This window comes from Pteropus vampyrus, unplaced genomic scaffold (genome assembly GCF_000151845.1).
Source record: "Pteropus vampyrus isolate Shadow unplaced genomic scaffold, Pvam_2.0 Scaffold91, whole genome shotgun sequence".
In the NCBI taxonomy this organism is placed as follows: Eukaryota; Metazoa; Chordata; class Mammalia; order Chiroptera; family Pteropodidae; genus Pteropus; species Pteropus vampyrus.
Genome location: NW_011888872.1, coordinates 5,288,178 through 5,310,049, shown reverse-complemented (window position 1 = coordinate 5,310,049; position 21,872 = coordinate 5,288,178). Strand labels below are relative to the sequence as shown.

The following is a 21,872-nucleotide window of genomic DNA, read 5'->3' as shown; positions in this document are numbered from 1 at the left end:
TTCCTCCAACTGCACGAGTAGTGTCTCGTTTCCTCTAATTCAGAAAACCCTTTTATGACGCTTGAAATTGGAGTTGGTGAATAGTGAGGACTGCTAAGTTCTTTACGGTTTCCTCAGCCAAGAGAGGATTCACGGAGGATATGAATTTTAAAGATATACACAACAACTAATTGGATCATCTGAAAAACGACCATTCATATTCACGCTGACTTAATGAGGAAACAGTAAATGTTCTTTCAAATCATATCAGCAACCACCAGCCAGCAGCATTTAGGGCATATTTCATATCATTAAGAAGATGGATCTGGAGGGAGAAAGGGAGAGTAGCTGACAAAATATAAATAAATAAATAAATAAAAAATAAAAAATAAAAAAAAAACAACTTGTTTTAGTTTAGGGATCATTTTCTTAGACTGGGTGACTTATGCAAAAACTCTGTTTCTTTCTTCCTCGCTCTTGCATCCTGGATATAGACTGTCAGTTGCGGATCCAAGGATGGTGATAGCAAAGCTTAGCCGGGTTCCCTGTCAAATCAAAGCTGCCACAGAATAAATCCCGCTGCCTGCTGCGAAGCCCCCGCGCACTGCAAACTTCACTGAGCGAACTGGGGAATCAGTGTTTGGATATGCAGATCTCTGATTTAAAAGGCGGGGCGACCCCCGCCAGGACCTCTCCCAGGGGCCGAAGCCCGCAGGTGCAGTGAGGCGCGCGCGCGCGGGTACGGGCGCCCCCGAAGACGCCTTGCCCCGGGAGAGGGAGCCCGGGCGCCCGGCGGGGTCTGGCGGCCGCGTACCGACGGCTTGTCTCCGGCGGCGGCGGCGGCGGATGATGGTGGCGGCCGGCGCCCTGGGCTGTGTCTGTGCGTCGCCGCGGAATTCAGCGCCCGGTGCTGCACCCTGAGCCCTTGCAGGTCCTCCACAGCCCGAGACTTAGCGAGGACAGAGCCGGCGCGGAGCGGCAGAGGACCCGCGCGGAGTGGGGGCGAGTGGGGTCGGCTTATCATGGCGGATCGGACAGCTCCCAGCTGCCAGCTCCGGCTAGAGTGGGTGTACGGGTACCGGGGTCACCAGTGCCGCAACAACCTGTATTACACGGCCGGCAAAGAGGTGGTCTACTTTGTTGCTGGTGTCGGGGTGGTTTACAACACCCGTGAGCACAGCCAAAAATTCTTCTTGGGACACAACGACGACATTATCAGGTAAGGAGGTGGCCTGGGACGGTGGGGAGGGGTTGAGTGTGGAGACTGGAAGGATGGGGAGAAGGATGACCAACCAGGCTTTCCCGGGGTCAGACCCGGGAGCTCTGTGGAATAAAGGATTCTCTCTGGAACCGCATGCAATTACAGAAGGGCTGCTGATTCTAAAGCTGGGGCAGAAACAGGGTTGAGGGTGCAGGTGGGGAGGGAGAGATGTCTTTTCTCTGTATTCCTCTGGAAGGCTTTTGAATCTCTAAGGAGTTGACTGTCTGATGCTTTTTTGGTGTTCATTCCTGCTACAAGTGGAAGGATCCTGGGTAGCTATCAAACAATTCTCCTTCCTTCCCTAACTAGGTAAATGTAAGACCAGTAACCAGAACTGTGGGTATTATCTTTGAGAGGCTTCTCAGTAGGTTCTTCAGCAAGCAAGAGGTTAAAAATCCTAAAAGAAAATGTTGCTACAGGTAATTTGGAATCTTCGTCCTAGATGCTTTAGAACTGGGAAATTTCTTCTGCAGTGGGTGGGGAGTTTGTTCTCTAATATTTCACTTAGCAGTATTTTAATGCCAAAAAGCTTATTTATACACTAAATGGATGCTTCCACAACATCGTGCAGAGGTTATAAAAGGCTGGCAGCTACTGGACCACAACATCCTACCAGCCAGGCCACAGAATAGCCAACATCTGGTAGCGGATGGCTGGGACTGATTAGATTGGATGAATGGCCGTTTGAGGAGTCCCCGCTATTAAACTTAGAGGGGCATATTTTGATTCTTGGCCTTGTCCTCTCACCTTTGGACCAGATGCATTTTCCTCCAGCTCTTGTCAGCTTCTTGTGCGACCAAACAAGGTGTGGTCCAGATGCTGTTCACAGAGAATCCCTATGAGCCTTCTGCAGCTAAGGAGGATTTCAATAATATGGGAGCCTCAGCCTACAAGGAAAATAATTTGCTGAGGATGGACTACAATTGACAGAGACCATGTTTTGTGTTCCAAGCTTGTGTGCTCACTGATATAGAACAACTTCCATCACATTTTGAGAATATTGCCACTTGTACTCTAAGTATGCCTTTCATAATGAAATAAATGGTTAAGTGGTGTAATGTTAATGGTTTTAATTTCTCCTTGGAGAGAATTATTTAAAAGACTATCCCTCCCAACCCCTTCAAGTATTATGCTTATTCCAGAGCCTTCTCCCCGCCAGACCTAAAGTTGAAAAATTTAGTAAAAACTTAATATTTGAAGATACAGTGAGATATAGTTTTTGAAAATCTTGACTTTTAGAGGAAGATTTTAAGTACTGGGAGCTCTACTGTTCTCAAGATTTGGTGGAACTGACATAAAACTTTCTTCATGTCACATATGACAAAATAGTTCTCTTCTTCTCTCCTTGATATTGCAATGGTTGTGATTGGGGCACCCTTACCTCGTTCTGTCCTGGAAATTTTGCTTCTCTAATTGCCAGGTTGATTATTAAAGTCATAGGTACAAATGATTAATCGTGACTCGTGAAAAGGTTAGATGTTTAAAAATTTAAACTTGTTATGTTTTTGCTCTTTCTTAATGCAGTGCTTTCCATTACACCATCAAAATAAGATGTCCTTTGGGGGAAGAGAGAGAGAGAGTGGCAATTAAACAGAAAATTCTCTGGGGTTAAAGAATATTCATGTGACAGTTGACTTACCTAGTTTGAGGACTTGAACTCCTAATCTTAGTTTTTTCTCTAATAGGAAAAAAAATTAAATGCACTATTGAAACTGAAGGTGGGAAGAGGGTGGAGTTGCAGTAAACTGCTGTCATGACTGGCAGCTGGACTAGTGGGGATGTGATGATATCTGGCTTAAAGAAACATTAAGGTTTGAAGAAAAGGTGAATGAAGTTATTTGTATAACTGGGTTTGCGGGGAAATTCACTGAAGAAAAGAAAAAAGGCAATTTAACTCCTGGTCTATTTCTTTAGGTTGTTATATATTTATATTGAATAGTGACATAGTAGTAAGCCTGCCTGCGGAGAAAGGACTTTATTGCTAAGTTTTCCATATTTGGTTGGGTCTGAGTATGTATATATAGGTGAATAGAGTTCTTTAACATCCATGTAAGTCTTTGCACATAGGAATAAAAGTAAGTCCTACAGATTAAAAAACACAAACCACAGATTGTTATGTAATTAAGAGCTGTAAAATTGGAATGTTTATGCTGTTATTTTGCTTTGTCTTATTTTGTAAATATCTTTTTCTGGTGAAGGCAGTGCACAAACCATATTTGTTTTTATTTTTAGTATGTAGGACTCTTAAGTCCATTTCTTTCATAATTTTAATCCCAGAAACATATTAAATGTTTGAAATGAATATTGTAAGATGTTGGGAATATTTATGTATTAACTGTATATATGAATAGAAAAATTGTATTCTTTTCACTTTATGAATTTTGAGTCATTTCTGTGTATCCCAGTTATCTTATTGATTTTCCACTTAAAATATTAAAGTTTGTCATTAAGAGAGAAGGACTATAGCTAAGGTTTTAGTGCAAAAATGTTTTGGATTTTAGGAATCATTACATGAGTATTAAAACTTTTAACTCTTGATTTCATCAAATGAGGTAATGTAAGTAATTGCCCAGTTAGCTTTTGTATTAGTTCGAAAAATATATTCATGATATATACATTTCCTACTGCTTTATTCATTGGGCTACTTTCTCAGAATATTAACTAGAAAGCAGCCCAACAAATATGACGCCACACTCCATTTTATAAAGCTGTGTGGTCTCTGAGATCAGGATGAACCTGAATAAAGTGTAGGATTTGGCAGAGCTCATTAGAGCTCAGCATATGTGTCCTCCCAATTTGACAGACTATGTGTTTAAGTCAGATTTTTAAAAAATGTTGATAGGTAAAGCATAATGTGGTTTATTGGATGTAGAGGCTTAGTTTTATGTTCTTGAATGATTATCTTTCAATATGGATAACAGATTTGAGGATGATGCCGTATTTTAGCTCTGATAACATTGCGACGGGACAAGTAAATACTTAAAGCAGTGTTTATGATGGGATGAACAGGGCTCAGATCAGGGCTTGAAGGCAAGGACATTCACAGAGACTGGAATAATTGCTAACTTGTTTTCTACTTCAGGTAGCAGATCATTACAGAGAAACAGAGTAAAAGAAAAGGTCATGAACACATTTGCTCTCTGTCACTTCCTTTCCATTTTCACAGTGACTCAGTTGAGACATTTGTCTCTGTACTCCGGATCCCTATATTGCTTCTGACTAGTTTCCAGGTTCCATTTTCTTTTCTCTTATTTTTAAGGTCTCTTTTACAAAGGAAGTTTTTCGGCAATACTGTTTCAGGGGAAAGGGCACTGACTTTGACCTCACACACACTCAGTATGAACCCTCCTCTGTCATTTACTAAAGACATCTGAGTGACTTGACCACTCGGGACCTTGTTTATGTGACATGTGGGCAATAATACATAAATTGTAGAATTGTAACTATTAGAAATAATGCATACAAATGGTTTAGTGTGGAACCTGGCCCTTAGGTGATGCTCAATAAATGGTCTTAGTCATAGTATTTAATTTAAAACATACATATGCACCAAAATCAAAACAATGATTCCTTATCATCCACAAGCTGAAGTTCAAACACCTTAGTTTTCCATTCTTTCTGGCTCTAACTCACCTTCCTACCCTTATTTTTCTTTTCTTTTTTTTAATTATAAATTGTTTGCTTCCCACTTGCCATATAAGATTACTCTGTTCTTTCCTACTTCACACTGGAATGATTTTTCTCCCCCTTCACACTTCTCCCCCTGCATTCCTTCCTCCCCAAGGCCATAGTGGTGGGAGGATGGGCTTTCATGTCAAACTTGATTTTGAGCCTAGATCTGCCACTAGTTGGGTGACTCGGAGAAATTACTAAACTTCTGTGGGTCTCAGTGATCATCAGTGAAACAGATTCTTGTCTATAAAATGGGGGTTTTAAAGGTGTCTTTCTTGTAGCTCGTGGAGATTACATACAAGGTGCCCCATAGTGTTTGGCAAATAGTAAGTGGCCACCACAGGGGGCCTGTTTGTATTCCCATCCTGCAGTGGCCCCATCTGTGTCAGTCTCACCTCTCCCATGAGGCCTTTTGCCATCCTTAGATGAAGGGGTGCCTTGCATTCTTAAAGTTTTTCATCTTTCATGACCAATGTTGCTCACTTATATATATCACTTAGTGCCAGTCTTCCATTCTATATATTTTCATTTGTAAATGTATATAAGATCCTTGAGATTGAGAATGAATTTAATAACCAGAGCCAACACTTTCTGAGTGTAAACTGAGTGCTAAATGTGTGTACAGATTTATCTCATTCATCCTCTCAACAACCTCATGACGTGGTACTGTTGTTAGCCTCAGTTTACTGGTGAGGAAAACGAGGCACAGAGAGGTTAAGGATCTTGCCTATTGTCACTGTTTAGCAGACTGAGGAATAGGAATTGGAACCCAAGTTGTTCTGATTCCAAAGCTCAAAGTCATGGCTTTGCTGCTTTACAGACTCATTTTTCTCAGTCACTGTGGTCCCACCACTGTGTCTCATTTCTAATCAGGGCTTTGTGAGCTGCTTGCTCCTCGAAACTCCATTTATCAGTCCCATGCTTTAATCGAGAGTATTTGAAGCAGATCACTAGAACTCTGTCTAGAAATGGAACCGTGTTCAAGTTCACTTTTGGATCATCACTGGCTTTGAAACAATGACCTAAAACAAAGATCTATTAGAGATATTTTAAAAAAAATTTAAGTTTCAATTGTGACATGGCTAAAATAATCTGTACTGCAAATAAAATTGAACTTGTATTTTAAGAGAGGAGTCTACAGGCATGATTGGTCCAGGGGTGTTGGGCAAACAGGTTCACAGGAAGGCTTGGAGATGTGCTTTCATATTTTTTAGTCCCTTGATGAGTTCAAAACTGGTAAACTATAAGGAATCAAACCCATATTGAGTTGAGTGCCTGCTCTATATTAGACATACTGTATATACTTTCTCATTTGCTTATTCATCAAAAACTCATTTCACATCTAGAATGTACTAGGTGAAGGGGGTATAATAGTAAACATGACTAAGTTCTTGCCCCATTCTAGTGGAGGAGGCTAACAATAAATGAACAAGAAAAAAGGTGAATGTAGATTATGATAAATACTAAGAAGAGAATGATCATAGAGAGGAACTGGATTGGGTGGGGCTGTGGGAGCTACCTTAGATAAGGTTTCCAGAGCAGCTCCTAGGAAGATGGCTTTTAAGCTGAGTCCTCAAGAATGAAAAGGGGCAGACAAGTGAAGATGCTATGGCAGAGGAGAGGTTACATGCAAAGATACCAGAGTGGGAAAAAACTTGATGTGCCCAGAATTCTGGTATAGATACCCAGAGAAAGGTCATCATAATTCTCATCCAGGTCATTTATGCCTCACGGGTTTTGGTACCATATGTTTTAGATTTCCCAAGACAGTCAGCAAAGATTCTATTCAGTTATGTCATGGGTTCCTTTGTTCTTATATTATGGACCTCTATTTTAAATTCAGAATATATGACCATGTTTTTATTTTAAAAATATGGTTACTATATGATGGGTTGTTTTAAAGATTGAAAGACATTGCACTGGAGTATATACTCTCTTATGAAGAGTGATATTAGCTCCACCACCAGTCAATGTAGTTGAATGTAGATTATAATGTGGTAAGTGAAAAACCGTTTCATGGCAACATCTCTAAGCAGGGCTGTCCAAGGGCTTCTCCTACCTACAGAGAGGTGGAGCTGAATACCTTTGCAATGTAGGTGACATTTTTGCCACCAAAAAAGAAAAAGGAAACAGCTGGGACAGTTGTCTTGCTAGTTCTGCTTCTGAGACTGACTGTCCAGTAGACTGGGTCACACAGAAAGCTATGCTTTAAATAGCAGAGCATACATCCTTAGAAGTCAGCCTCTTCTTGTAGGTTTAACTAGAGTTTGTCATATGTAGATTGGTCTTACATGTAATTAAAGTGTTCAAGAGCAAACAGTTCTCAAAATATCATTGAGCATTGGAGTCACATGAACACTGAGTCAGTTAATCAGATGTGAGGCCTGACATTCTGCATTTCTAACCAGCTCCCAAGGGGTGCTGATGCTGCTAGTCCACAGGCCACTCTACACAGCAAGAATTTAGGAACCTCATTAGTATGTTTCAGAGTTCAATAGACCAGTGTTATTTTCTACCCAAAAGATATTGCCAACTAGTAAAGTAGACTTTTAACAATACATATGTTTTCATGCTCCATATATTTATTAAATTCTTAAATTAACAGAATCAACTTTTTCATTAAGTTGGCACCTAGCCCAGTGTTTTTTCTTTTCTAGAAAGAACCAAGCAGGCACTGATTGGAACAAGTTAGATGGTGAGCCTGTGCACGTGGTCAGTGGAAGAGTATGTCTACAGCCTTGTGTAGACATAGTCTCTTGAGTATGTACCTAGGAGTGAAGTTGCTGAATCATATGGTAAATTGTATGTTTAACTTTTTGAAGTACTGCCAAATTGTTTTCCAAAGCAGCCCCACCATTTTACAATCCCACCAGCATTGTATGAAATTTTCAATTCTTCTACATCCTTACCAACACTTGTTATTCTGTCTCTTTGATTATAGCTATCCTACTGGATGTGAAGTGGTATCTCATTGTGGTTTTAATTTGCATTTTCTTAATCACTAATAATATTGATCGCTTTTCATAAATTTGTTGGCTATTTGTATATCTTCTTTGGAGAGAATGTCTACTAAAACCCTTTGCCCATTTTAATTGGTTTGTCTTCTTATTCTTGAGTTGTAAGAGTTCTTTATATATTGTGAATATAAATACCTTATCAGATATATTATTCACAAATATTTTCTATTCAATGAGTTGTCTTTTCACTTTCTTGATAGTGTCCTTTTAAAACACAAGTTTAAAATTTTAATGATGTACAATTTACTTTTTTTTTCTTTTGTTGCTTATGTTTTTGGTGTTATATCTAAGTAACCATCACCTAACCCAAGGTCATGAATATTTATGTTTTCTTCTAAGAGTTTTATAGTTTTAGCTCTGACATTTAGGCAGATGATCCATTTTGAGTTCATTTTTATACATGGTGTCAGTTAAGGGGTCCAGCTTCATTCTTTTGCATGTGGTTATCCAGTTGTCCCACCATCGTTTGTTTAAAAGACTATTTTCTTCCCATTGAATTGTCTCAGATGTCTACAGCCTTTGCATTCCCCTAGCATGGGGCCCATTCCTCTTACACGGAAGATCCTGAACATTTGGAGATCCAGAAATGGAAACAGCCATTAAGAAGATTAACCTAAAAGTAACAGAAATCTGAGGCTTTGGTTGTTATTCCGTATTTGTAAAGATGCTATTAGAGCCTATGAAGGATATATAGATTTTTATATATTTAAAAAATATAACTACTTATACTTTGAGGAGCCCATGCAATGTTTAGTAATTGCTGGGATAGGGACTAGCAACTGACTATATATTGGCTTTGTTTATTTCCAAAGAATTTACAGCCTTCAGTCTCACTGCTGTGGACAGATCTGTTGAGGCACTTGAAGGGGTTGAGGCAGTGTGGAAAGCAGAAGGAGCGGTCAGAGAGGGTGTCCCATGACCTACTTTATCAGTGCATTTCTGGATGGCCTCAGACTAGAAGTTGAAGGATTCCTGAATTGTCCACTAGTTCTCTGCCACTCCCTTTCTCATCAGCATGGAGGAGGGGAGTGACAGGCCAATTCTACCTCCCTGAGGAAAGAATCTTTCCTGGACTGATTAGAGATATTAGCCTGAAATATAAATAGGCTGGTCATAGAATTATTCCAAGGCTATTGAGAATTATTTTATGGCACAAAGATTATAGATGATGAGAATCTTTTGGAACTTAATTATGGGGAGTACGGCTGGCCTCTTAGGCATTGCAAGGTAAACAGGCAGCTAGTCTTTTCCTATATTTTTTTTCTTGCAAGTGTTCCTATGTATCATAGGGATTCACATCTCTACTTCTCTCTGGATAGTATATGTTTTGATTTTCTCTGACTGCAGGCTGCTTCATATTGATTTATTTTGTACATAGCCACCGGGGCGGGGGGGGCGGGGGAATCTATCTCAGCCTCTCAGCACATCTGACTATCCAGCTCAGTCCTATACAACCAATTGAATTTATCTTTTGATCTTTTAATTCCAAATGAATCATTAAGTCAATCCACAAAGATTTCTTGAGTGTCTACTGTGGGTTAGTAGACACTCAAGACCTAACAGTATGAATAATACACATCTTCTTTCAAGGACTTATAATCACAAGGGCAACATTCATAAATAAATGAGCAGCTGGATATGATGTGTTCAGTTCTATTATAATTAGCCCAAGGTATGTGAGAGCCTCAGGACATATACCTAACCTGTTCATGGGAGGGGATGGTGGTCAGAGAAGGCTTTCTAGAGGAAGGAGCATTATTAGATTTAGGCTCTGGGCTGGTCACTCTGACTGCAGTGTGGATAAATGCTTGTTGGAGAGAAAGTCTGGAGGAACTTTAATCCAGGTATGAGATCATTATACTAAGCAAGGAAAACAATGAAAATATTCTGAAGATTCTAGATTCCAGGTGATTGGTTGGATATAGGTAGTGAGGGAAAAGGAAGGTATAAGGTAATGGTCAAGTTTCTGGCATAGTCAACTGGTTCAATGGTGGTTATCATTCACTGAAATAGAATTAGGAACAGGTTCAAGGTTGGGGGTGATGAGTTCAGCTTTGAACATATTTAGATTGAGCTGTATGTGGGACATTCAAAAGGTGATTATACACATGTATGGGTCTTCTTGCGTAAGAGAACTGAGCGAGTTGCAGTGAGTGTGTAACTGTGGATGAGATAAACCAGAGAGCATATGGAAGAAAGAGAAGAGGCCAGAGTTAGCATTTTGAGGACAATGAACTTTTAGGAGATCAGTAGAGAAAGAGGTGCTTATGAAAGGTGGATGAGTCCCAGGGGTGAGAGGAAAACCGGGAGTGTGGAGTGCTCTGGAGGCCAAGAGCAGAGAGGGTGCTAAGGAGACCCTCAAAAGTATCAAGAGAGTATAACAAAGTAAGTCTGGAAAAGAGCCCTGTGGATTAGCAATGAGAAAGTCATTGATGAATTGCTTTTATTACATAAACACTGGGAATGATTATTTTTCTCTGGGTTGTACTTTTATCTGGGTTTTAAACTTTCTGTTATAGCGGTTAGAATTCTAAGGGTCATTTCCTTTTAGCTTTACTCTTCTTTTTACAACTCCTTTATATATTTTGCTCATGCTCTAGTGAGTTTTATGCTGCAGTGATAGTAAGCAGTCATCTTAACTTAATGACTTTTATCTCTAGCAGACTGTAACTTTTTTTTTTTTTTTGACAATAAGAGACACTGTTACAGAGGTTGCTTCCAGAGATATAAAGACTTCCAGGTCTATTATTCTGCATGCACAGTAGATGCAGACACAATCACTTTGAACAGGCCATGTTTATCTATGTGATTGCCTGGCCTGCTGACAGTGAGTTCACAAGTCATCCTTCTTGCCTTGAGTAACATTCAGTTTTTAGTCTATATGATAAAATATAAAGAAGAGCTATAAATTCTTGAATGTTTTATAATTGCTTTCTTCCTAGAATGTCACTTGGACTTTTATATAATCTATAGGAGAAACATGAGAAGATATTCAATTAAATAAACATGTGTTCTGTGCTTACTGTATAAATGACAGTGTGCAGACCATGGTGATGACAGTTATCTAAGCAGGAAACATTGAATGCTTGTCACTTTCTCCCTCTTGCATCTTCATTATCCAGTCAGCCCCAAGTACAGTTAATCATGTCCTCTCTATCTTCTGCTTTTGCTCTAGTTCATACCTGTTAACTTTTGTTAGGGCCCTTATAGTAGCTTCCTAACTAGTTTTCCTGCCTCTATCATTTCCCTAGTTAATCTTCTCTGAAAACCTGGCTAAACTTTAAACAAATACAGATTTATGAGCACACTTTTAATAATTCTGATTCAGTAGGTCTGGCTATAAGCCCCCCAAATCTGTATTTTAAAGTTATTTTCCATAGAAATATAGATAGATGTATATAAATGTGCGCGCGCGCACACACACACACACACACACACACACACACACACACACACACACACACTCTTCTCCCCTCCCATCCTTTTAATGTTCTTCCTCTGTCCATTGAGAGGACCAACAAGCTATGACACACTAAGCACCCAGAACTTTAGAATTGTTTTCTAAATTCTCCACGAAAAAGGACCAGCACTTACAAAAGAAGCTGATTCCAAGTCTGGGGCAGGGAAAACACAAGATGAGTCTGAAATAGCTTTTCGTGCTAGAAAGTATAGCAGTGTTCAGAGAATAAGGGGAGATATTAAAATGACACGCGAGCTAGCTTAAGGGGACTTCCATTGACCACTTCTGGGATAATTTGAGCAGGAATTACAATCCATCGAATAAAATAAAAATCTCTGTATCTATAGTGATATAAATAACTAATGGAAAGAAAAGAAATATCTTCTTTGAGTAGAAGGTCAACTATTAACTATAGATGGAATGATGGAGTTAGAAAATCAATAGATGTTAGGACTGGTGATGAAGGTTTGTTGAACATATTCATATAAGATTTTTGCCACAAGATGCTTATTAATTACAAAGGACAAACAATGACTACAGTGAAGAAACCTGGCAGACACTACCTTAATCAAATGATCAAAGTTCACATCCATAATAATGGAGCAAACCAAGTCATTAAAAAATGGTTCCCCAAGGGGTTCTGGGTTCCAGAATCTATGCACTATGCTAGCACTGGGATTAACCTTTGAAAGTACAGGTCTGATCTCTCCCTGACCTACTTAAAAACTCCTGTTGGCTCAGCTGCTTCTGGAATGGGCATCAAACACCTGGACATGGCCCTACCCTACCTTTTGGCTATCATCTCCTATCTTAACTCTGTTCCTTCACTCTCCCCTACTTTTGCTCCCATCACACCCTACTCCCTTCAGTGACTCGGTTTCCTCTCTCTGTAAGTGCACAGTGGCCCTACTGCTTAGGAAACCCTACACTGTCTCTCTGGGCTAGATTCATGATTTCCAAGAGGCAACTCCAGTGCACTGTCTTTGTGAAGCTCGCCCTGATTTTTTGAGGCAGAGTCTATGTCTCTTTCTTCCGTAACCCCTACTCCATACCTCTCTTACAGCATTTCTCATGTTATGCTATAATTTTCCATTTGTGTGTCCCCTTACCCCGTCCACCCAACTGACTGGCCCCTCTGTGTCCTGGAGGCACTTTATGTGATGGAAAGAGCTAGGGCCTCAGAACCAGTCAGACTTAGGTTAGAATCTGATTCTAACACTTATTAGTTGTTACCCGGCCAGCCTTAGCTGCTTCTTCTAGACCTACTGGTAGGTTATTGTAAAAATTCAATTCAATAAAGTGTACAAGAAGCTTTGCAAAGTTAGTTAAAGAGAAATAAAGAAAAAGAAACCGCACTAGGACCTAAGTTTTCAAAAAACATATACATACAAATATTTTACATATATATATTTCCCCTGTAATTCTGCAAAAATTCAGAGGTATAGTCGCATAGCTAGCAATTGACAGACCCAGCTTTGAACCCATTTCTATCTGACTCCAAAGCCATGCTCTTTCTGTTATGTGGAGAATATAAACCAGGAAGGAAAGACAGAACCACAGTTACCTTAAGTAAGAAGCCCATTGTGAAAAATGTTAAGCTAGAGTCGTAGTTTCCAACCCATTAGTGGAAGGGCGGTAGTGGTCAGAGAAGGTAGTTGGATGGAGATCCAAGTTAGATAGTCTCTTGTATGGGTGGCCCTGAGCATGGATGAGGGGGAGACTCATCTCAGAGATATTGAGTGCCTGCCAGGGGACACTCCTGGTGATTTTCATATGTGAGAGATCAAAGGAGAGCACGTGAAGTGGAGAGGGTTTAAGATAGAACCCTGGGATACACTCTTACCTTCAAGGAGAGCAAAAGAAGCACAAAGGGACCTGAGAGGCAAGAGACAGGAAGACGTGAGGGAGTGCAGGGACTGGGAAGGCAAAGGAGAAGCAAACACCTGTCTCTGTGTGTTTTGGAGGGGCTGGCAGAGATGGATCAGGATTGAGATTCAAAAGAGGTCAAAGGAAGAGCTTTCTTATTCTAGCAGTATGGGGAGGGGTAGAACCCAGATTGCTAGAACAGTGAGTAAGAATGACAATGGAGGCAACAGGAAAGTGTAGCCTAATTAGACCTATATTCCTATGTACTTGGGAAAAGTTCCTGATCTCTGGAAGATTTAAGAGTCATTTCGATCATAGGCACCTGTTCTGATAGATTAAGTACCGCCAGGATGGCATCTGTTTCAGCAGGGAATGCTGAATGAAGGTGCAAGCTGAGGAACTGCATCTCTTACTCTCAAAACTATCCTTAACCAAGAGGCATATCTGCCTTAGTGGAGCAACAAATCAGAGATGTGAAAATCCATTTATTGTTTTCCTAAGGACAAGCTTGTGATTTCATCTGGTTTTTTAGTGATTTATTATTTCTTTTCAAGACTTACACATTCTGTTTAACTGCCTTGGTGGGTGGGGCAGGGGCAGCAGAAAAGGAAAAAGAAAGGAAAACACTGGCTTTTTTTGTTTGTTAATCCTTGTAGACTGTCATAATGCAAAGGCTAAATCATAGACTCAAATATCACATAATTCAGAGCTTAAATTTTTTTCTGAGCTAGAACAGATTTTCTCTTTGATAATTTTTTTGTTATTTTTATTTTGTAGATAGAAAATGATTCTGTGTTTATAGGTATATTTAATTACATATGCATCCTAGTTTCATCTAAGTCTCTCTCAAATCTCAGAAGGTAATTCAGCAGCTAGCTTTTCCCTTGTGGCACACCAAAGTGGAAACCATATTTCCAGCAATAAATCAATGGAAGTATTGAGGAGTAGTATGCCACGAGTGATCACGCAGAGGCGCTGTATCAAGGAGGCATCACTCAGAAGATATCCTAGAAGTGGTTACAGGTTGTTAGTGGATATCTAAACTTTTCTTCAGTGCTGTGTGCACTTCGAAGAGACTGTATTTTCTACAGCCTATGCTCATTTGAAGTGGACACAGATCCTTGACCTTTTCCCTTAAACATTCTTAGAAATTTTAACTATAGGATTTTGAAAAGAGATTTTATTAAATATCGAGGCGATATGCAACATTTTAGTAAAGTGTAAATAATAATTTTAGAACTTTGCCAAACGTCTCCACTGTGTTGGTAGATAAAATGCTTAATTTGTTTTCATTAGACCACTCAATGCAGTGACTTGATAGTCTAAAGTCTTCACATATTCAGAGCAGGCCACTTCACCCTTTTTAACCACAAAAAAGGCAAATCTAGCAGAGGGCACCCTTCTTTTCATACTAAGTGTGCTTTCTGGATGATAAGGTGAAGGGTCTGCAAGATTGATGTTTGTGAAATAGCCAGAAAATATACTAACACAGGACAAGATCCCAGAAATTTCAGAACAGTGGAAGTTAATAAAGAAATCTTAAGACTCTATATTTTTAAGTTTAGACTAGCTTTGTTTGGGGTTCCAAAAACCCTAAAACAGGAACTAAACTAATATTTGTGAAATGACAGAAAACAAAATTGTTAACTCTCTATACATTTCTGCTATAACCTTGCTTGTCACTATGCTCTGAGGAAACTAGCTTGTATGTCTGAAGCCCATGTAACGAATGAACTTAATTCTCACTTAAGACTAAAATAGCAATAAAAAATGGTAATTGGAAGGGGGTTTAGAATTTAGTAAATTTATTTCAGGCTCTTTGTTTTATTGTTTTATTTTCCTTCCTTTTGAGCCCAAGAAAAAATACTATATTAGCATAATTGATTTTATAGCATGTTATTTATCTTTGAGATATGCGAAATTATGAAAGAATTTCAAGTATATGTGGAAGAATGTTAAATAGTTCTTGTTTCTATTAGTATACTTGTTTTAATCTTGTTTATTCATAACTACATTGTAGAAATTTACCTAGGATTACTACTTTACATTAATATTTGGATTACAGAACTGAACCATTATTACTCATCCTAATTTTGTGCCTGGTTATATTTTTTATAATTTGTGGATTAATAAATTTTCACTTTAATATGTGCAAGTTGTTCTAGTAATTCTGGGGGAAACTGATTCCTTTTAGTGCAGGATAAAATTGTTTATTGATTTTTGGCAAGCCACCAAAAAGTAATTTCAACTATTTGACAGAAAACTCAAGAGAAATAAACAGTAAGATGATATAAGAAATTATCAAGTATAAATTATTATTTATACTTTGCATATGATTATATGGTGCCAAAGAAAAGTTCAATAAGGATTTATTTCCTTTTCATACAAAAGTTTGCCCCTGTTTTGGTGAGTATAATTTTTAAATTACAAACTAAGAATCACAGGTGTTATTAAAAACAATCTTGTACGACCTTTTTGGGTTGAGAGAATATGAGATCTGGTTTTGGGTTTTTCTTCTTCAGGCTAAAGGGCTAGATTCTGTCTTGTTCGCCCTTGTCCTCACATGTCTAGCTAAGGCCTGGCATGGGGAAGGCACTCAGTACGTTTTTATTGACTTGAATTGACTCAGAGATCAGCATTCACCTTTCTGTGTCTATTGGAAGAACTTTTGGACTTCTAGTCTGTTTTGTGTCTCAGCATTCCTGTTGATGGGTGCTTTGATTGTTCATTATTATAAGCAATACTGTAGCAGACATCCCTACAGGTACATGCTCTCTAGAGTATATGTGTGGGTATTTCTGTAGCAAATATTTCTAGAAGCAGAATGACCAGGGTAAAAAAAGTGTACACCTTGTGTTGTGATAGATACTGACAAATTGCTTTCCAAAAAGATGTACCAATGCACATGTAAGAAAGTGACGCTCCTCTACAGCTTCTGCTGATCTGGGATCAGATTAATTTTAAAGTCCCTGTTGTTAAATTTTATAATTTAAGAAAGTGAGGCATTTCTGAATGAAAGTAAACATAAATTTTTTTTCTGTTTGGTCCCTTTAATGGTGATGGCTACATCTATATATGTAAAAACTCACAGAAATAGATTCAATTAAAATATTCAATACTAAACATTATATTCAAATATCTTTGGCTTGATAATTTCACATGTGATAGTTTTGTTACTATCATAATATAAATAAGGATTTATTTTATGATATTGTCTGTAGAATAGGTCTACTAATATATATTGTTGATACAGAGAAAAGATAAAAATCATTTTATATGTGTACTTCATTGATTAATAATGTATTATTTTGTGCTGAGTACCTTGCTAAGCATTTTGTGTACATTATCTTATTTATGCCTCACAATAAGTCCTGACGGTAGACTCTATTATTCTCATAAGTAATTTGCCCAAGGACAATAGCTAATAACTATCAAGCTGGAATTCACACCCAGGCCTCTCTCACCCCAGGCCCCAGTTGCCTAATTCACCATTTACTTAATTGCTTGGCCTGTTTTTATCACTCGGTTATTGTCATCTGATGGTGAGAATCAGGGATATTTTCAAAGAAAAATAATGACATAAGCCTGACATAAATATCCATTAAGCTATATCCATTCATGGCTCTTAGAATCATCCCTATTGAAAAAAGTAGGCCTTTTCTGCTAAGAACTTCAGCTTGGTTCTAGGTCCAGACCAACTCTTTTAACTTTGATGGATTTGCTGAAAGCAAAGACAACAATCCCCATTACCTGTCCCTTGAATAAGGCAAGACCAGTTACTTTACGTGGAAAAGACGTTGATTATGACAGAAACACTGTGCTTCAGCACAGAGCAGGGCCGTGTCATGGTGAGCTCCAAGACTATTTGTGGCTCACTGAACACCACATTCCCTTAGCTTGGCTGCCTATCCTGAGAGCCTGGTTGTCAAGCTTTAGGATGTGGCCTAGAGAGAACTCAGGGGACATGCAGATTGATGATCCTCAACTCCTGAGACTAAATTCACATTTTAGACCTGGAATGGTTGACCTGGAAATCTACCATTTGGAATAGCTCTGTGGTCACTTATTCACCAGCCAATTCATATTCTGAGATACTTCCACCTCTGGCTAGCCATAAGAAGTTGGTGAGAGTAGCTGGTGATTGGCCTTGCTACCACTGCAGGTTTTTGGTTTTTTAAGACTTTTGGTTCAGGGTAACAGAACCTAACTTACATTGGCCTGAGGAAACAAAGGAATTCAGTGGTTTGTGTCACTGAATGGGAGTATAGCTGAAATGGAAGCTTCTGAAAGTTCCAGATGGTGCTGACTTCAGGGCCTACAGGGACTCAAATGACTGTCAATACTCTCTTAGGTTTTCTGTCTCCATTTCTGGGCTGTGTTCTCTCTGGTCATTAGTTTCATTCTCTACTTTTGCTGACAGATTTCTTTCAAGCTATGGGTGTGGACAGTAGAGCAATGCCATGGCCATGGTTTTCAGCCTCTCAACTAGAGCCCTCAGAGGAAACAGGAAGCTTTTCCAGCACCAGATTACAAAATTACAGGGAAACATATTCTGACTGGCCTTGAATAGGTCATGTGCTCATCCTTTGGACCTATCACTATAGACATGATTTTCAAGCCAATGCAAGGAATTGTGATTGGCTGTCTTCCCAGCGCCTCATGGGATGGGGAAAGCTTAATTTCTACTACAAAGGAGAAGTGTTATTACTAGAAAGAGAAAGAAATGTTGGGCTTATTAAAACGGATATTTCAAAGTGATAGTCACAAGAAAGCCTGGAAAGTGACAAGGCATTGAGCTTGAAGCATCGTTCAGAGAATAGACGAATCCAGGGAGCAGTTGATCCCTGTTATCCTTTCAAACAGGATGGTCATCTCCTCAATATCTTTTTAGATTGAGGATCAGAGCCATTTTTATGGTGACAAAGATAGTTTACTTGGGCCAAGAGCAGGATGATATCGGCATGTTAAATAGCAGATACTGCTATGTGGAGGACAGGGATCACTTCCTTGGTGTAATTCCTGAGAAACATACAGAGATACAAGCGCGTTTGGGCATGATCTTGTTCTCATCCTGGAGGTCTCTAATGGGTGTATAGCTAAAATGGAAGCTTCTGAACCGATATTCCTTTCAGAACGCTGAGGTTCAGAAGGAACTTTAGTTATTTTATGCAAAATGCAAAGGAACAGAGAGGATTAAATTAGAGCTTCTACTTCTAGATAAAGAAAAAAATAGGATTGCATTTGAAGAAAGGGAAATTTACAAAAGTAAGGACAAATATGCTGCAACACATAGTAACATCTCCCCTGCCTCATCCCCATATCCTTATTAAACTTTAGATTCATTTTTTTTTTAAGTGCTGAAGTTATTTTGTGGGCTTATATTTAAATTTATTTTGTAGCTCAGGAAGAATGTTATTGCATTTTGGCATAGTAGCCTAAAAGTTTTTCTGCTTGATCATGCAAGGTTTGTTATGCAGCATATGTTATGCCACTTATTGTTACTTTTTGGCTGATAACTACCTTCGATTTGCTTCTTGAAAACTAAGGCAGTACGAGAGTATCAAAAAAAGGATGAAAATTTTGTAGTCATTTCAAGAAATAAGGGCAGTAGAACTTTGGGTTCACAATGATATCTGAAATGCTTTAAAAGTTTGTATTTTACATGGGTAACATTTAGAGGGTAAACTTTAACATTCTCTATTTGTAACTTAGACTTCCAAAACTTTATTCCTTCTTCCCCACCTGAAGAATGAGTTCATTCTAGGTCATCATTTTCAGCATGTCTAGCAACCTGATGTTTTTCAGTTGCACTGTGTTTAAATTATACACCATACTTAGATTTGTTGTGATCCTCACAGAATCTCAGTTTTGCTATTTTTTAAGTTTCTTTCCCTTACTATAATATGCATATATGTTCATTAAACAAAATTTTGAAAATAAGACCAGAAATTAAAAATTGTCCATAGGTAGATGCCAAATCTCTATACATTTTTGTAAGCTTTTAAATTCTAATATACATATATGAAAAAAAGAACACAAATTGTCAGTGTTCAGCTTGATAAAATTTAGGAAAGTGAATACATTCATGTAAGTACCACACACATCAAGAAATAGAACATTACTACACTCCAGAACCTCTTACCTGCTGCCTCTCCATCATTATTCCTCTTGAACATAACTACTACGCTGACCCCTCTCATATAAACAACTTTTACCTATTGGTGAACTTTATATATTTGAATCACACAGTAAGTGCTGTTTTGTATAGGGCTTGACTTGCTCAACAGTCTGCTTATGAGATTCTTGCACGTTGTCACATGTAGAAGTAGCTCATTCTTTTTCATTGCTACATAGTATTTTATTGTTTGAATATAATTTACTCTGTTTACTATTGGACGTTTGGGTTGTTTCCAAGTTGGGGCTACTATAAATAATGCTTCTCTGAACATTCTTATACAAGTAATTTGGCAGATGAATGTGTACTTTTATGTTGATATGTACCTCAATCACAGGGAATGCACATGTTTAGCTTTAAAAGATATACTACTAAACAGTTTCTCCAAGTGGTTATACTAATTATACACCAGCAATATATGAGGGTTCTAGTTCCTCCACACTCTCGACAATACTTAGTGTTGTCTGTCCTTTTCAGTTTTAGGCATCCTCATGGGTAGTAGAATCTCATGTTTTAATTTTGATTTTTTCTGCTGATCAATAAAATTGAGCATGTCATAGTCAGAATAATATTCCTAATCCCTGGAATCTGTGAATATGTGACCTTAATGTGACAAAAGGGACTTTATAGATATGATTAAGTTAAGGATCTTAAATGGGGAGATTGTCCCAAATTATTCCAGGAGGCCCAGTGTAAACCTAAAGGTCCTCGTAAGTGAAAGAGGGTAGCAGGAGAGTTAAAGAAGATGTCATGATGGAAGCAGTGATGCAGCCTGAGACTTGACTAGCCGTTGCTGGCTTTGAAGATTGAAGGGGCCCAGCAGCCAAGGAGTGTGATGGGCAGCCTCTAGAAGGTGGAATAAACAAGAGAACATATTCCCCCTAGAGCCTCCAGAAAGAACACAGCTGGGAGATTATATCAGTTTTTGCCCATTGAGACCCATTTTGAACTCCTGGCTTCCATAACTGTAAGGTAATAAATCTGTGTTATTTTAAGCCACAAATTTTGTTGTGTTTTTCCTATTAAAGCAGCTATAGGAAATTAACACGAGCACTTTTTCATTGGCTTATTGACAATTTGGATTCCTCTTTTGTGGAGTGCCTGTTCAGGTCTGTTGACCATTTAGAATAACTGAGTTCTCTGTCTTTTTCTTATTGATATACAGGAATTATTATATATTCTGGATTTGAGTCCTTTGTTAAATCTATATTACAAATATCTTCTTTCACCTTGTAGCTTGCATTTTTACTCTTAATGGTATCTTTTGATAATTAGAAGTTCATAATTTAATGAAGTCCAGTTTCTCAATCCTTATCAATCTTGTACTTTATGGTTAATGCTTTCTGTGACCTCTTTATACAAGTTTAGGTTTAAATTGTTGTATTTAACATAATTTCCTTAACCATTTCTCTTATAGTTGCATATTACTTCTTTTCATAACTGATGTTCTGATGAGCATTTTTATACCAAACTTTTAGTCTGGTTTTGGGATTATTTTCTTATAAAGTGAAATTACTCATTTATTTCTATTGTTTGCTGTTATCTTCTCTGAAGCTTTCAGGAGCTTATCTGTATTCCCAGAATTCTGAATTTTAATAATAACATGACTTTGAGTCTCTTTGCATTTATTGTTCTAGCCTTTCTTGGGACTTGTCAGTCTACAAACCCATGAGCCTCAGTTCAGGAATGTTGTCTTGCATTGTGATGATGTCTTTCCACTCCCTCTGCTCTTTCTTTTTCAAAGTACTTTTAGGAGTTTTAGGACCTCCTGGATTGATCTGTAATTGTTATCATATTTTCTATATCATTGTTATATTTCCTACTTTCTAGTAAATTTTTCCAATTTTATCTTCCCAACTTTCTATATTTTTGTATTTTTATATCTGTTATTATATTTTGAAAAGCTTTTTTAAATTTACTGAATGTTTCTTTTTATAGCTTCTTGTTCTTGTTGTAATATGTGATAATCTTTTATTTCTCTGAGAATATTATTTGCTTTTTAAAATTTCCTTTTATCCCCTTCATTGTCTCTATTACCTCAGGATCCTTTTTTTCTTCCCACATACATTTGTATTGGTGTTTATCTTTCAGGTTCAAGGCTTTCATCTAATGTTGGGCATTTGTATTTAAGAGCAAGATTCTGAAAGGCTAATTGGAGGCTCTGTGTGAGGGGGCAGGACTTGCCAAGTGGCTCCACCATAGGGTGCTAAAGCGATGAGCCAGCTTTTTCATTGAAGGATGATAAAATGTCAGAACTGAGGGGTATTTTCTCTGGTCTTGGACATTTTCTTCTAGAAAGAAATCCCTGAATCTCTTGCCTGGGTTCCTAACTGCCAGGGTTCTAAGTAACCAAGTAGAGGAGATGTCTTACTTCACCTCCTGAATGGGCGTCAACCCTCTGAGCTGGGCAGCCTCCCTAGAAAGTAAACCTCCTGCCTTCTG

At 38.4% G+C, this 21,872-nt stretch overlaps 1 protein-coding gene across 1 annotated transcript in view; it reads left to right on the top strand.

The window, feature by feature from the left end:
- Window positions 1–21,872, top strand: part of EML6 (echinoderm microtubule associated protein like 6) — a 274,207-nt gene that overhangs the window by 35,174 nt on the left and 217,161 nt on the right. The window contains exon 2 of the mRNA XM_023532868.1: window positions 474–1,198. Coding sequence (XP_023388636.1) covers window positions 1,002–1,198 — 197 coding nt within the window. The 5' untranslated portion in view covers window positions 474–1,001. The remainder of the gene's footprint in view (window positions 1–473; window positions 1,199–21,872) is intronic.